The sequence below is a fragment of the Acinonyx jubatus genome, chromosome X (assembly GCF_027475565.1).
Source record: "Acinonyx jubatus isolate Ajub_Pintada_27869175 chromosome X, VMU_Ajub_asm_v1.0, whole genome shotgun sequence".
Classification (NCBI taxonomy): domain Eukaryota; kingdom Metazoa; phylum Chordata; class Mammalia; order Carnivora; family Felidae; genus Acinonyx; species Acinonyx jubatus.
The window spans coordinates 62,103,077-62,118,269 of NC_069389.1; the positions used below are offsets into that span (position 1 = coordinate 62,103,077).

Sequence of the window (15,193 nt, forward strand, 5' to 3'; positions counted from 1 at the left end):
TAAGGGACATATTATTTTTATGTTATAAACTTCTGATATATATGAATTTGTTACAATGAATGTGTATTACTTTGCCACAAGAAAGGAAAAAAAAAACCACAAATCTAATGCGGGGGGGGGGGGTGGGAAAGACAGGAAAAAAAAGATTTCAAATTGCCCATAGGATAAAGTTTAAATGCTTTATCCAGGTAGATAGGTCTTTTACCTGAGACTTCCAACTTTCTTGTTAAGTGTCATCTCCCCACTGGCACCCACCACTCACCCTGTACATATGTACACATATCCCTACTCTCCAGTGAAATGAACTATCTTTTCTAATGACACTATTATTTTTCCTTCCAACTTGTTTTTTGGTGAGCACTTTATTCAATCTAGAAAAACATGCTCTTCCTTTTGTTTTCAATGCGATTCCTTCAAGACCCAGCTCAAAACACACTTTTTAGTCCACAGCAAAATTAGTGCTCTCTTCTGTATACCAGAAGTGCTATATTGCACAACAGCTTCCCCTGTTAACTGTGGTCAGAGCAAGAACTGTGAGTCATATACATAAGGCATCTTTGTGCCTCTCTTCCTTTTCCTTGATGCCTGTGCCTGGCACACTACAAGCATTCAGTAATGCTTGCTAAGTGAATAAATAAATGCACTAACAAATTAATATCTTTTTTTTAAAGTAATAGAAATCATGTCTAGTGAATATTGTTAAAGTGGTTAATAAAGAGTAAAGTTTACTTAGCCTGAGAAGTAGTGCGGTGTATTGGCTAGAATTCCAGCTTTGAAATGAGACAGATCAGGGTTTGTTTTTAGAATCCACTAATTCCTAGCAGTGTGACCTTTGGCAAGTGACCTCATCTCAGTGGGTTTCACTTCTTTGATTTATATAAAGAGGCCAATAATATCTACCTTGCAGCCATTTGAAAATACCCTAATCACTTAGTCCAATGTCTGGCAAAACCCAAGTGCTCATTAGATGGTAGTTATTACTGTTAATTTTATCATCTTGTACAGAGTTTCAGTTTGGCTTATTTGTTACTGTCACACATTTTATTATCTATGCTAACTGTCTGAAATGAACATTCAGCTATGTCATTAGTTTAACAAAAGGAGATCTTCCAAGAGATGAAATAAGAAGTTTGGGAGTTAATGGGGTGGTGAGGGGATTGGGGGTGAGATCAAGGGAACAGGAGAAACATAACTACTACCCAAATGGTCCCTGAAATTTTTATTCTAAGCCCCACCCTACATTTTTAGGTTTATCTCAATTAGCTCTCTGCTGCAACAATCTTATTTGGCCCTTACACCTCCCCATTAGGGAGACTGGCATGCTGTAGGAAAAAGGGCACAGGCTGTGAAGACCCAACAGGTCTCTGCCACTTACTAACTTTGTGACTTTAGGCAAGTGAACTGGCCTTGTTGGGACTCTATTTGCTCATTGATAAAATAGGAGCAAACATACTTTCTTCACTGGGTTATTCTGAGGCATAAGTTAATGTGTATGATATGCCTAATATTGTAGCTGGAACATATTAGGGGCTCAATGAATGGTAGGCTCCTCATTTATCTCATTCTAGGGTTATGACTATGTATTTGATTATTTGTCTAAGTAAGTCAGAATCTCCTTCAAGTGGCCTTAGAAAGAGACTTTCAAAGGAATGTTGAAAACACAGAGGAAAAGCATTAGAGTTTACTTTGATCATTTTTTCATATCTTACCTAAAGCTCCCACCCTGGATTCCCCTCACCCTGTAGTTTGTGGGAATGTGTATGTTTGTGTGATTTTAAGTTAGGACACTACCCCCTCTCAGGCCCATAAGAACATAAGTTCCTTTCATTGACTTGGCTCTCTGTGTGTCATGCAAGCAGCATGGTTAGCAGGGCAGAGCAACCTGTATATGTAGAGAGGTATAGTTGGCTACTAATGAACTGCATGTGTTGAAAGTTGATCCCTGCCACCTCATGTCTATGCATCAGCAAAAAGAGATTAACAGTCTTGAACCCTAGGGCAAATTTCCCTGGCGCAGAGAATAAGAACTTGTCACTTTACTGAGAAATTTGGGTCACTGAGGGGCCTCACTACCTTCTTCAGTGCTTTTGTTTGGTTAACTTATGAAGTCCAAAAAATTTCTTTAAAAGCTTCTCAATATCTCTGTTTATGCCCCCTTTATTTTTGTAGGAATTTTCCCTTCCTGTCACCCCTGCCCTCAGCACCACCTAGCTCTCAACTGAAACCTTTCCAACTTTTCCTCCCAATCTTCCCTAAACCCTCTTCTCAACTTCCCTCTACCTTTCCCCTAAACCCTCCATACCTTAACAAATTTCCATTTACCACAACTATTCCCCTACTCTCTCCATTGCCCCCTACCCCATCACCCACTGATCTGACTATTCCTGGAATATTCAGAACCTCACCCAAACGTTAAGCCTTTTCCAATCCCCTGTCTCCCAATTTACTTGTCCCTTTCCTCTTCCCTCAGCTAAGCCATGAAATAATTCAAACAGCATTAGAAATTGTCAATGTTTATTGTGTTTTTAAAAAATATCACTTGCAATTTTATTTTCTTCATTGAGAAAATGTTGCAATTGTTGTGCTAAAGAAAATCTTGATAAAAAGTCAAGTCAGGCTAACAATTACACTTTTTCAATGTTAGTTTCTAATATTTATTTTCATGCATATTGTTAACATCAATTATAATTAAAACAGCCCCACATTAACACAGGGTTCAAGGTGGGGGCATGCACAGTTGGTGAAAAAAAACACAGCTCAAAGTCATCAGGTTTATTGCCTGATGTGAGATCATTGCATGATCAGAGAGGCAGTGTCATTGTACAAGTACCTTATTTCATTCTTAGAGATTCAGTGGAAGATTCTGAGAGCAGCAAATGCTGACGACAACTGAGGTATCAGAAGACAGGTCATTAGGAGCAGTCACTAGGACACAAGATCTATTCAGCACTTATTTCCTCATGACATCTATGCCACCTGTGTCTGAAGCAATTGTAGTGACAATAATGGGATAGAAAGGACACAATGCACTCCACTCAGTGTTTGGATCATGTGTTTCAAGCCAGTGAATTCCAAGAATCAGAGGATACCATGGCACATGAATAATGGCAAACTGGAGCTCTTCAACATGGTTTACAATTTTAACTTCCATAGTTGGTGTTTCCTTCGTTATGGGTCCATTAATCAGTGGACGCTCATTTACCATTTCAAGCATCAGAAGGAAGATATTATTGCAGATGGGCAGCTTCTAAGAACCACAAAATGGTCAATGCTGTTTCTGTAGCAGCCTGAATCCACCATTGCTTGCTCAAAGAACTGTCGTCTTCCCAGTAGGATTTCAACAGTAAGCCATAGGGTATGAGACATGGATATTGGAAGTGAAGGGTATGCATATTTGTAGATTGGCCCACTGGGGTTCCCCCTTACTGCTGGGCCTCAAATGTTTCCTGCCTGCTGTGCATGATGAAGCTTGACAGGACAATCTCTGGCAACATGACAAGGATGACCACAGCAGAGGCACAAGTGGGCTTCACAGCAGTGGGCCTGTTCAGCTTCACTGAGGTGTGCAATTGCTTGAAGGTTGCACAGGCTGGTTTTCAGCTAGTGAGCTTTCAGGCCCAGGTCTCTCCTCAGAGTGCCTTGCTCCTTGTGGATTTGGATCATGCTTACAGCTTATCTTATCTTCTAGGCATTGAGTGATCAGGTTAGATAAGACAGTGGCTGGGCTTGTGTGAGACAGTTCATCTGGTATAGAACTGTCAAGCCCTTCCTGAAATTGTATGCAGAGAGTGCTTTCATTCCAGTTTAGCTCTTGAGCAATGAGATGGAAGTGGATCACATACTGATGCGCAGGATCCTCCCTTTGGCAGAGCTGATGGATGCAGTGACTGACATATTCCATGTTTTCTGGATTGTCAAAAGTATCCTGGAGCACTGTATGAAATTTTCAAATTGCTCCAGCAGGGGGCTTTGTATATCTAGTAAGGGCTGAAATCACATTCCTGCCTCATCTGAGAAGCACTTGCCAGCAAAGCTCATCACAGATGCTTCAGTAGGTTACATGTAACTGACTCTCATGTAACTATTCAATTGAACCAGGAACTCAGAAAGCTTCTGGACATCTCCACTGAAGGCTAAACAGTATTCTAGGGAGAAAGCTTCAGGCTCTAGCTCACTGGGTGACTGTGGGAACTCTGAACCTGCTGATGTCAAAGCAGCTATTATACACTTTAGGGACTCCTGGAGTGCGGAGGGCTCTAGGAATTCTTGGGCATCTAAAGGATCCAGGGGCTCATGGAGCACTCTAGGTTCCAGTAACTCCTGGAGAGTTGGAAGCTTAGGGGTTCCAGGTGCGTTGTGGTTTCCTGGTACCTCCTGGGGCTCCTGGAACTTGGAAGATCTTGGTGCTCTGAATTCTGGGCCTTCTGGGCCACTGGGACATCCCGGGTATCTGGGAGCTCCTGAACCTTCTTAACTTCTAGGGCTTTGTAGGCCTCCTGGGCCATTGGATGCTTCTGGAGCTTTTTGACCTGTAGGAGATTTTGGAATTTCAGGCTGCTGAGAGCTCATAGACCACTGAAGGTGCCTGGGACTCATGAGTTCCTGGAAGCTCCAGGGACTCTGGGGCTGCTGAGGGTTCCAAAGTCTTCTTTGTCTCCTGTACCACTGGTGTTTTCTGATGCTCCTGGGAAGCTAGGGTCTCCCAGGCTGGGAGCTTCTGGGGCTCTCTGAGATATGAGGGATCCTCAACTCCTGGGAATTCTTGGTGCTCTCAGACTGTTGGGAGATCCAGGGGTTCTGGGGGTTCCTAGGATCCTGGGTCTCTGAAGGATTCTGGAGTGGTTGAACCTCCTTGGTTGTTCAGGGCTTCTGGAGCTCTGGGATCTGAGCCTATAGGACAACATTTTGTTCCATTGGCCACTGCACTTGGGCCTTCAGAATTTCATTCTTGAACTTCAAAGCAATACAGGAGGCTGCTAAGTCCTCCACCATCTGTGGAAATGGGCTTGGCTTGGCAGTTTGTTACCAAGGGAAAATTGGGTAGTTCTTCTAAAAGCTCCTTTTAGAAAAAGATCCTTTCTAAAAGATGTCAGGCTCTGTGAATTTTCCAGGCGGTAGGGATTTGGGCCCCAGCATGGTTGATTTCCAGGTCACCTGGAGCCTCCAGTGGTCAGCAAAGAAGGTGTGAAATACACTGTAAAGAGAGTGGGATCTGAAGATGAGAAACTGTGGAAGGCACTCATGAGGAGGAACAAAATAAATCAGAACAAAACCTGCCTAACAATGCTGGGTTTCTGTTACTACAGGTTCATATTCATGAGGTGAGTCACATATGCTGGTTCTGACCCCATGACATTTTAAGTACAACATCTGATCCAGACTGTGTATGCCAATTTGCATTCTTCTTTTAGTTTTTAATTTTTAAAAATTTGTTTAAAGTTCATTTATTTTTGAGAAAGAGAGAGAGAGAGAGAGCAGGGGAGGGGCAGAGAGAGAGGGAGATACAGAATCCAAAGAAGGTTCCAAGCTCTCAGCTTTCAGTACAGAGCCTGAGGCAAGGCTCGAACTCACCAACTGTGAGATCATGACCTGAGCTGAAGACAGAAACTCAACTAACTGAGCCACGCAGGCACCCCTGGCCTTCTTTTAAAACTTAACATTAGAATCAATTTCACCATAATCTTTTCTGTTTTACACAGTCTTTATTATATCTGCTTAATATCCCAATATAATATTTGTTTTTTAACAGCTGCTTTTGGTGATTAAATCAAATGTTGGAAGATGTGGAGATTTTAGGTTCTGTGGTGGGCCAACCCAAGAGATATTTTTGGGTGGCTGAGGTAGAAACTCTTTCTGACACCTCAGAAATCATACCACATAAGTAACCGCACAAGACCAGCCTCAGGAGAAAATAAGCAAAAGTTGACTATATATATATATGCGCTTAGCAGACACATGCATATTATTTATAAAATGCCTCAAACTTAGTCCAGGAGCTTGGCTATCTGTGTACCCATCGTTGAGGAAGAAAATGTTTAAATGGCTGTGGAGGCTTGCCTTTCCTGCACACACTGAACTAAACCAAATACACCCACTACCAGAACACATTCCAACTTCCCTCTGTAACCTAGCTATTTAGAGTGTGGAAGAGGTTTTTTTGTGTTTGTTTGTTTGCTTGTTTGTTTTTCACAGTACCTCACAGTTTAGGACCACAGGGAAAATAAGATGCTGCACTGATGTGAGGTAGCCTGATATACTCTGTCCTTGGTTAATTTAATAAATATTTGACTAGGAAATTGGGAATAATACCACAGCCCCTGTAAAAAGTTGCGAACATTTCTGAATGACCACAGTGGTTTGGGACATTATTTTTTATGTCTGTCTCATGTAACCACTCCTTAATCCATCCACACTAGGCCGTTTGTTTAATTCTTAGAGTGCAGCCTACAGTCCCTCAGCCCCTTCCACATCCCACCTACTCAGTCCCTAGGATCCCTTCCTGACATGTTTTCTTGGGATCTTTACCATGAATAGATCTAGGCAAGGTATAATAGGGTAAGATTGTGGATGAGGCCAAATTTGTTGTACTTGTTGCAGTCTTGCAGGGCCCCTGACGTATTATGAATGTCTTGGCCCAGGGTTCTCATTCTTTCCTGAGCCACTCAGGTGCACCAAGCAAACCCCAGGTACCCCAGGCCTCTTGAGAAGTGACCTTCTTTTCTCATGACAAATTATAATCACATCCTGAATCTGGGCCATGTGACCATTTTAGGTTGGGCAATGGGAGAGATATTTTTGCCCTAGTAAAGAGTAGGGTTGGGGATTGACTTTGCCAACTTCAAATCACACATCTAATCAGTCATGTTCCCAAGTCTCCTTTTAAAATGGTCGGTTCCGAAGATGGCGGCTTAGGAGGATGCTGGGCTCACCGCGCATCCTGCTGATCACTTAGATTCCACCTACACCTGCCTGACTAACCAAGAAAACCACCAGAAGACTAGCAGAATGGAGTCTCTGGAGCCAAGCACAGACGAGAGGCCCACAAGAGGGTAGGAAGGGCAGAGAGGCGGTGCGCCCTACACGGACTGGCGGGAGGGAGCCGGGGCAGAGGGGCAGCCCACCGGCCAAGCAGAGCCCCGAGTCTGGCTGGCAAAAGTGGAGGGGCCGGACGGAGTGTGTTCCGACAGCAAGCAGGACTTAGCATCTGGGAGGTCAGAAGTTAACAGCTCTGCTCAGAAAGTGGGAAGGCTGGAGGACAAAGGGAGGGAGAGTTGCTGAGCCCTGGGGTGACAGAGCTCAGTTTGGCAGAGAACAAAGTCGCTAGCCAGTGCCATCTCCTTCGCCCATCTCCCCGCCAAAATCCCAAAGGGAACCGGTTCCTGCCAGGGAACTTGCTTGCTCCGTGCAAACACCCAACGCTGTGCTTCTGTGGAGCCAACCCTCCAGCAGCAGGTCTGACTCCCTCCCGCTGCCACAGGTCCCCTCCTGAAGGGGATCACTTAAGGAGAAGCGAGCTAAGCCTGCCCCTCTTGCCCCCGTTCACCTTGCCTACCCACCCCAGCTAATACGCCAGATCCCCAGCACCACAAGCCTGGCGGTGTGCAAGTAGCCCAGATGGGCCACACCACCCCACAGTGAATCCCACCCCTAGGAGAGGGGAAGAGAAGGCACACCCCAGGCTGACTGTGGCCCCATCGGTGGGCTGGGGGCAGACGTCAGGTCTGACTGTGACTCCGCCCACCACCTCCAGTTATACACCACAGCACAGAAGTGCCCTGCAGGTCAGTACCGCTCCAGAGACTATCCAAAATGACCAAATGGAAGAATTCCCCTTAAAAGAATCTCCAAGAAATAACAACAGCCAATGAACTGATCAAAAAGGATTTAAATAATATAACACAAAGTGAATTAAGAATATAGTCATAAAATTAATCGCTGGGCTTGAAAACAGTATAGAGGACAGCAGAGAATCTCTTGCTACAGAGATCAAGGGACTAAGGAACAGTCACGAGGAGCTGAGAAATGCTTTAAACGAGATGCAAAACAAAATGGAAACGTCCACGGCTCGGATTGAAGAGGCAGAGGAGAGAATAGGTGAACTAGAAGATAAAGTTCTGGAAAAAGAGGAAGCTGAGAAAAAGAGAGACAAAAAAATCCAGGAGTATGAGGGGAAAATTAGAGAACTAAGTGATACACTAAAAAGAAATAATATACGCATAATTGGTATATTCCTCCCAGAGGAGGAAGAGAGAGGGAAAGGTGCTGAAGGGGTACTTGAAGAAATTATAGCTGAGAACTTCCTTGAACTGGGGAAGGAAAAAGGCATTGAAATCCAAGAGGCACAGAAAACTCCCTTCAGACGTGACTTGAATCGATCTTCTGCATGACATATCACAGCGAAACTGGCAAAATACAAGGATAAAGAGAAAATTCTGAAAGCAGCTAGGGATAAACATGCTCTCACATATAAAGGGAGACTGAAAAGACTCGTGACGGATCTGTCTACTGAAACTTGGCAGGCCAGAAAGGAATGGCATGAAATCTTCAATATGATGAACAGAAAAAATATGCAGCTGATAATCCTTTATTCAGCAAGTCTGTCATTTAGAATAGAAGGAGAGATAAAGGTCTTCCCAAACAAACAAAAACTGAAGGAATTTGTCAACACTAAACCAGCCCTACAAGAGGTCTTAAGTGGGATCCTGTGAGACAAAGTACCGGAGACATCATTACAAGCATAAATCATACAGACATCACAATGACTCTAAACCCATATATTTCTATAATAACACTGAATGTAAATGGATTAAATGCACCAACCAAAAGACATAGGGTATCAGAATGGATAAAAAAACAAGACCCATCTATTTGCTGTCTACAAGAGACTCATTTTAGACCTGAGGACACCTTTAGATTGAGAGTGAGGGGATGGAGAACTATTTATCATGCTACTGGAAGCCAAAGAAAGCTGGAGTAGCCATACTTATATCAGACAAACTAGACTTTAAATTAAAGGCTGTAACAAGAGATGAAGAAGGGCATTATAGAATAATTACACGGTCTATCCATCAGGAAGAGCTAACAATTATAAATGTCTATGCGCCGAATACCAGAGCCCCCAAATATATAAAACAATTACTCACAAACATAAGCACCTTATTGATAAGAATGTGGTAACTGCAGGGGACTTTAACACTCCACTTACAGAAATGGAGAGATCATCTAGACACATGGTCAATAAAGAAACAAGGGCCCTGAAGGAGACATTGGATCAGATGGACTTGACAGATATATTTAGAACTCTGCATCCCACAGCAACAGAATATACTTTCTTCTCGAGGGCACATGGAACATTCTCTGAGATAGATCATATACTGGGTCACAAAACAGCCCTTCATAAGTATACAAGAATTGAAATTATACCATGCATACTTTCTGACCACAATGCTATGAAGCTTGAAATCAACCACAGGAAAAAGTCTGGAAAACCTCCAAAAGCATGGAGGTTAAAGAACACCCTACTAAAAAATGAGTGGGTCAACCAGGCAATTAGAGAAGAAATTAAAAAATATATGAAAACAAACGAAAATGAAAATACAACAATCCAAGCGCTTTGGGACGCAGTGAAGGCAGTCCTGAGAGGAAAATACATTGCAATCCAGGCCTATCTCAAGAAAGAAGAAAAATCCCAAATACAAAATCTAACAGCACACCTAAAGGAAATAGAAGCAGAACAGCAAAGGCAGCCTAAACCCAGCAGAAGAAGAGAAATAATAAAGATCAGAGCAGAAATAAACAATATAGAATCTAAAAAACTGTAGAGCAGATCAACGAAACCAAGAGTTGGTTTTTTGAAAAAATAAACAAAATTGACAAACCTCTAGCCAGGCTTCTCAAAAAGAAAAGGAAGATGACCCAAATAGATAAAATCATGAATGAAAATGGAATTATTACAACCAATCCCTCAGAGATACAAACAATTATCAGGGAATGCTATGAAAAATTATATGCCATCAAATTGGACAACCTGGAAGAAATGGACAAATTCCTAAACACCCACACTCTTCCAAAACTCAACCAGGAGGAAATAGAGAGCTTGAACAGACCCATAACCAGCGAAGAAATTGAATCGGTTATCAAACATCTCCCAACAAATAAGAGTCCAGGACCAGATGGCTTCCCAGGGGAGTTCTACTAGACGTGTAAAGCAGAGATAATACCTATCCTTCTCAAGCTATACCAAGAAATAGAAAGGGAAGGAAAACTTCCAGACTCATTCTATGAAGCCAGTATTACTTTGATTCCCAAACCAGACAGAGACCCAGTAAAAAAAGAGAACTACAGGCCAATATCCCTGATGAATATGGATGCAAAAATTCTCAATAAGATACTAGCAAATCGAATTCAACAGCATATAAAAAGAATTATTCACCATGATCAAGTGGGATTCATTCCTGGGATGCAGGGCTGGTTCAACATTCACAAATCAATCAATGTGATACATCCCATTAATAAAAGAAAAGAGAAGAACCATATGATCCTGTCAATCGATACAGAAAAGGTCTTTGACAAAATCCAGCACCTTTCTTAATAAAAACCCTTGAGAAAGTCGGGATAGAAGGAATATACTTACACATCATCAAAGCCATTTATGAAAAGCCCACAGCTAACATCATCTTCAATTGGGAAAAACTGAAAGCTTTTTCCCTGAGATCAGGAACACGACAGGGATTCCCACTCTCACCGCTGTTGTTTATCATAGTGCTGGAAGTTCTAGCATCAGCAATCAGTCAACAAAAGGAAATCAAAGGCATCAAAATTGGCAAAGATGAAGTCAAGCTTTCGCTTTTTGCAGATGACATGATATTATACATGGAAAATCCAATAGACTCCACCAAAAGTCTGCTAGAACTGACACATGAATTCAGCAAAGTTGCAGGATACAAAATCAATGTACAGAAATCAGTTGCATTCTTATACACTAACAATGAAGCAACAGAAAGACAAATAAAGAAACTGATCCCATTCACAATTGCACCAAGAAGCATAAAATACCTAGGAATAAATCTAACCAAAGATGTAAAAGATCTGTATGCTGAAAACTATAGAAAGCTTATGAAGGTAATTGAAGAAGATATAAGGAAATGGAAAGACATTCCCTGCTCATGGATTGCAAGAATAAATATTGTCAAAATGTCAATACTACCCAAAGCTATCTACACATTCAATGCAATCCCAACCAAATTTGCACCAGCATTCTTCTCGAAGCTAGAACAAGCAATCCTAAAATTCATATGGAACCACAAAAGGCCCCGAATAGCCAAAGTAATTTTGAAGAAGAAGACCGAAGCAGGAGGCATCCCAATCCCAGACTTTAGCCTCTACTACAAAGCTGTCATCATCAAGACAGCATGGTATTGGCACAAACACAGACACATAGACCAATGGAATAGAATAGAAACCCCAGAACTAGACCCACAAACGTATGGCCAACTCATCTTTGACAAAGCAGGAAAGAACATCCAATGGAAAAAAGACAGTCTCTTTAACAAATGGTGCTGGGAGAACTGGACAGCAACATGCAGAAGGTTGAAACTGGACCACTTTCTCACACCATTCACAAAAATAAACTCAAAATGGATAAAGGACCTGAATGCGAGACAGGAAACCATCAAAACCCTAGAGGAGAAAGCAGGAAAAGACCTCTGACCTCAGCCGTAGCAATCTCTTACTCGACACATCCCCAAAGGCAAGGGAATTAAAAGCAAAAATGAATTACTGGGACCTTATGAAGATAAAAACTTCTGCACAGCAAAGGACACAACCAACACAACTAAAAGGCAACCAACGGAATGGGAAAAGATATTTGCAAATGACATATTGGACAAAGGGCTAGTATCCAAAATCTATAAAGAGCTCACCAAACTCCACACCCGAAAAACAAATAACCCAGTGAAGAAATGGGCAGAAACATGAATAGCCACTTCTCTAAAGAAGACATCCAGTTGGCAACAAGCATATGAAAAGATGCTCGATGTCACTCCTCATTAGGGAAATACAAATCAAAATCCCACTGAGATTTCACCTCATGCCAGTCAGCATGACTAAAATGAACAAATCAGGAGACTTTAGATGCTGGCGAGGATGTGGGCAAACGGGAACCCTCTTGCCCTGTTGGTGGGAATGCAAACTTGGTGCAGCCACTCTGAAAAACAGTGTGGAGGTTCATCAAACAATTAAAAATTGATCTACCCTATGACTCAGCAATAGCACTGCTAGGAATTTACCCAAGGGATACAGGAGTGCTGATGCAGAGGGGCACTTGTATCCCAATGTTTATAGGAGCACTTTCAACAATTGCCAAATTATGGAAAGAGCTTAAATGTCCATCAACTGATGAATGGATAAAGAAATAGTGGTTTATATACACAGTGGAATACTGGGTGGCAATGAGAAAGAATGAAATCTGGCCTTTTGTACCTACTTGGATGGAACTGGAGGGTGTTATGTTAAGTGAAATAAGTCATACAGAGAAAGACAGATACCATATGTTTTCAGTATTATGTGGATTCTGAGAAACTTAACAGTAGTCCATGGGGGATGGAAAGAAAAGAAAAGAGGTTAGAGAGGGAGAGAGCCAAAGCATAAGAGACTCTTAAAAACTGAGAACAAACTGAGGACTTATGGAGGGTGGGAAGGAGGGGAGGGTGGGTGATGGGTATTGAGGAGGGCACCTTTTGGGATGAGCACTTGTTGTTGTATGGAAACAAATTTGACAATAGTTTTCATATTAACAGAAAAGAATTTATCTCTTCCAGACTGTCCAATATGTTGGCATATGATTGATCATAATATTCTCTTAAAATTGTTTGTATTTCTGTGGTGTTGGTTATGATCTCTCCTCTGCCACTCATGATTTTATTTATTTGGGTATTTTCATTTTTTCTTTCTGATAAATCTGACTAGTGGTTTATCAATATTATTAATTATTTCAAAGAACCAGCCCCTGGTTTCATCAATATATTCTGTTGTTGTTGTTGTTGTTCCAATATCATTTATTTCTGCTGTAATCTTTATTATTTCTCTTCTTCTACTTGCTTTAGGCTTTATTTGTCATTCTTTTTCTAGCTCTTGTAAGTATAATATTAGGTTGTGTATTTGAGATTTTTCTTGTTTCTTGAACTAAGCTCGTGTTATTATATGTTTCCTTCTTATGACCTCTTTTGATGCATCTCAAAAGTTTTGAAGCATCATGTTTTCATTTTCACTTGTTTCCATGTATTTTTAGTTTCTTCTTTAATATCCTGGTTGACCCATTCATTGTTTAGTAGGATGTTTTCTAACCATTAAATACTATTCCTGAAACTAATATTCCACTATATGTTAGCTAACTGGAAATTACATAAAAACTTGAATCAAAGAAACAAAACAAAACAAAAAAGAAGTAATGGATAAATTTCAAGAAACCAAAAAATATTCCTCTAAGACTGAGTCAAAAAGAAATAGAAAATCTGAACAGACTGATTGCTAGAAATAAAATTAGCTTGCTAATCAAAATCTTCCAACACACAAAATTCCAGGAATAGATGGTTTTACAGTTTAATTCTACTAAACATTTAATGAAATTTCACACATATTATTTTCAAACTATTCCAAAACGTATGAGGAAGAAATGCACTCAAATTCACTCTAAGAGGCCAGGATTATCCAGATTCTAAAACCAGAAAATGCCACATAAAATAAATAAAAGAAAATTAGAGGCTAATATTCCGCCTAAACACAGATGCAAAAATCCTTAACAAAATATTAACAAGACAAATTCAACAGTACACTAAATGTCTCAAACACAGTGATAGAGTGAGATTTATTGCAGGGATACAAGTAATGTTTAATATCTGCAAATCAACAAACATGTTGCTACATATAAAATGAAAGAGAAAAAAGTCATATGATTTTCTTAGTAGATGCAAAAAATTATTTGACACAATTCAACATCAATTAATGATAAAAATTCCCAATAAAGTTAGTATGGAGGAAACATATCTCAAAATAATAAAGGCCATATTTGACAAACCCACCTTTAATATCATAATTGTGAAGTGTTAAAAGCTTTTACTCTAATATCAGGCACAAGATGAGGATATCTACTACTATCACTTTTATTCACATAGTGCTGGATGTCCTAGTTTCAGCATCAGACAAGAAAAAGAAATATAAAGCATGTAAATTGGTAGTAAAGAAGCAAAACTGTCACTATTTCCAGATAACATGAATATATATATATATTAGTTAAAGGTAATTAGTAACTAGTAAAGTTAATTAGTAAAGTCAAAGCACACAAAATTATTAGACAAAAATCTAGTGTGTTTCTATACACTAACAACAAACTAGCAGAAAAAGAAATTTAAAAAGCAACCCCATTCTCAGTTTTATCAAAAATAATAAAATACCAGGAATAAATTTAACCTAGTTGATGAAAGACCCATATTCTAAAATCTATACCACATTGATGAAAGAAGTTGAAGACAACACAAATAAATGATAATAAATACAATACTTGTGGTTTGGGAGAATTAATATTGTTAAAAGATCAATATTATCCAAAGCAGTCTGCAAAGTCAATGTGATACCTTTCAAAATTCCAATTCCATTTTTAACAGAACTGGAGCAATAATGCTAAAATTTGTATGAAACCACAAAAGACCCTGGAGAACCAAAGCAAACTTGAGAAAGACAAAGCTGGATATATCACAATCGCAGATTTCAATATATATTACAAAGTTATAGTAATCAAAACAGTATGGCACAAAAACAGACGCATATATCAATGGGATAAGATAGATTAGAAAAAAAATAACAATCCTATATGGTCAGTTAATCTATGGCAAAGATGACAAAATACATAATATGGACAAGATAGTTTTTTTTCAATAGATGGTGTTGGAAAACATGGACATCTATGGGCAAAAAAAAATGTTGTGTATAGCATGCACAAAAATAAATTCAAGATGGATTAAAGACCTAAATGTAAGTCCTAAAACCATAGAACAAAATAAAACATAGGCAGTAAACACTTGGGCCTTAGCAACATTTTTGGATCATTCTCCTCAGGTAAGGGAAAGAAAAACAAAATTAAACAACTGGGACTACATGAAACTGAAAAGATATTGGACCATAAAGGAAACCATTAATA

At 40.2% G+C, this 15,193-nt stretch overlaps 1 protein-coding gene across 1 annotated transcript; it reads right to left on the bottom strand.

The window, feature by feature from the left end:
- Positions 1-3,435: 3,435 nt before the first annotated feature.
- RTL3 (retrotransposon Gag like 3) lies at positions 3,436-4,992 on the bottom strand. Its single transcript, XM_053201650.1, is given in 6 exon segments — positions 3,436-3,565; positions 3,567-3,936; positions 3,939-4,301; positions 4,337-4,529; positions 4,586-4,727; positions 4,868-4,992. Coding segments are annotated over 6 exon segments (1,323 nt in total).
- Between the last annotated feature and the right edge of the window lie 10,201 nt (positions 4,993-15,193).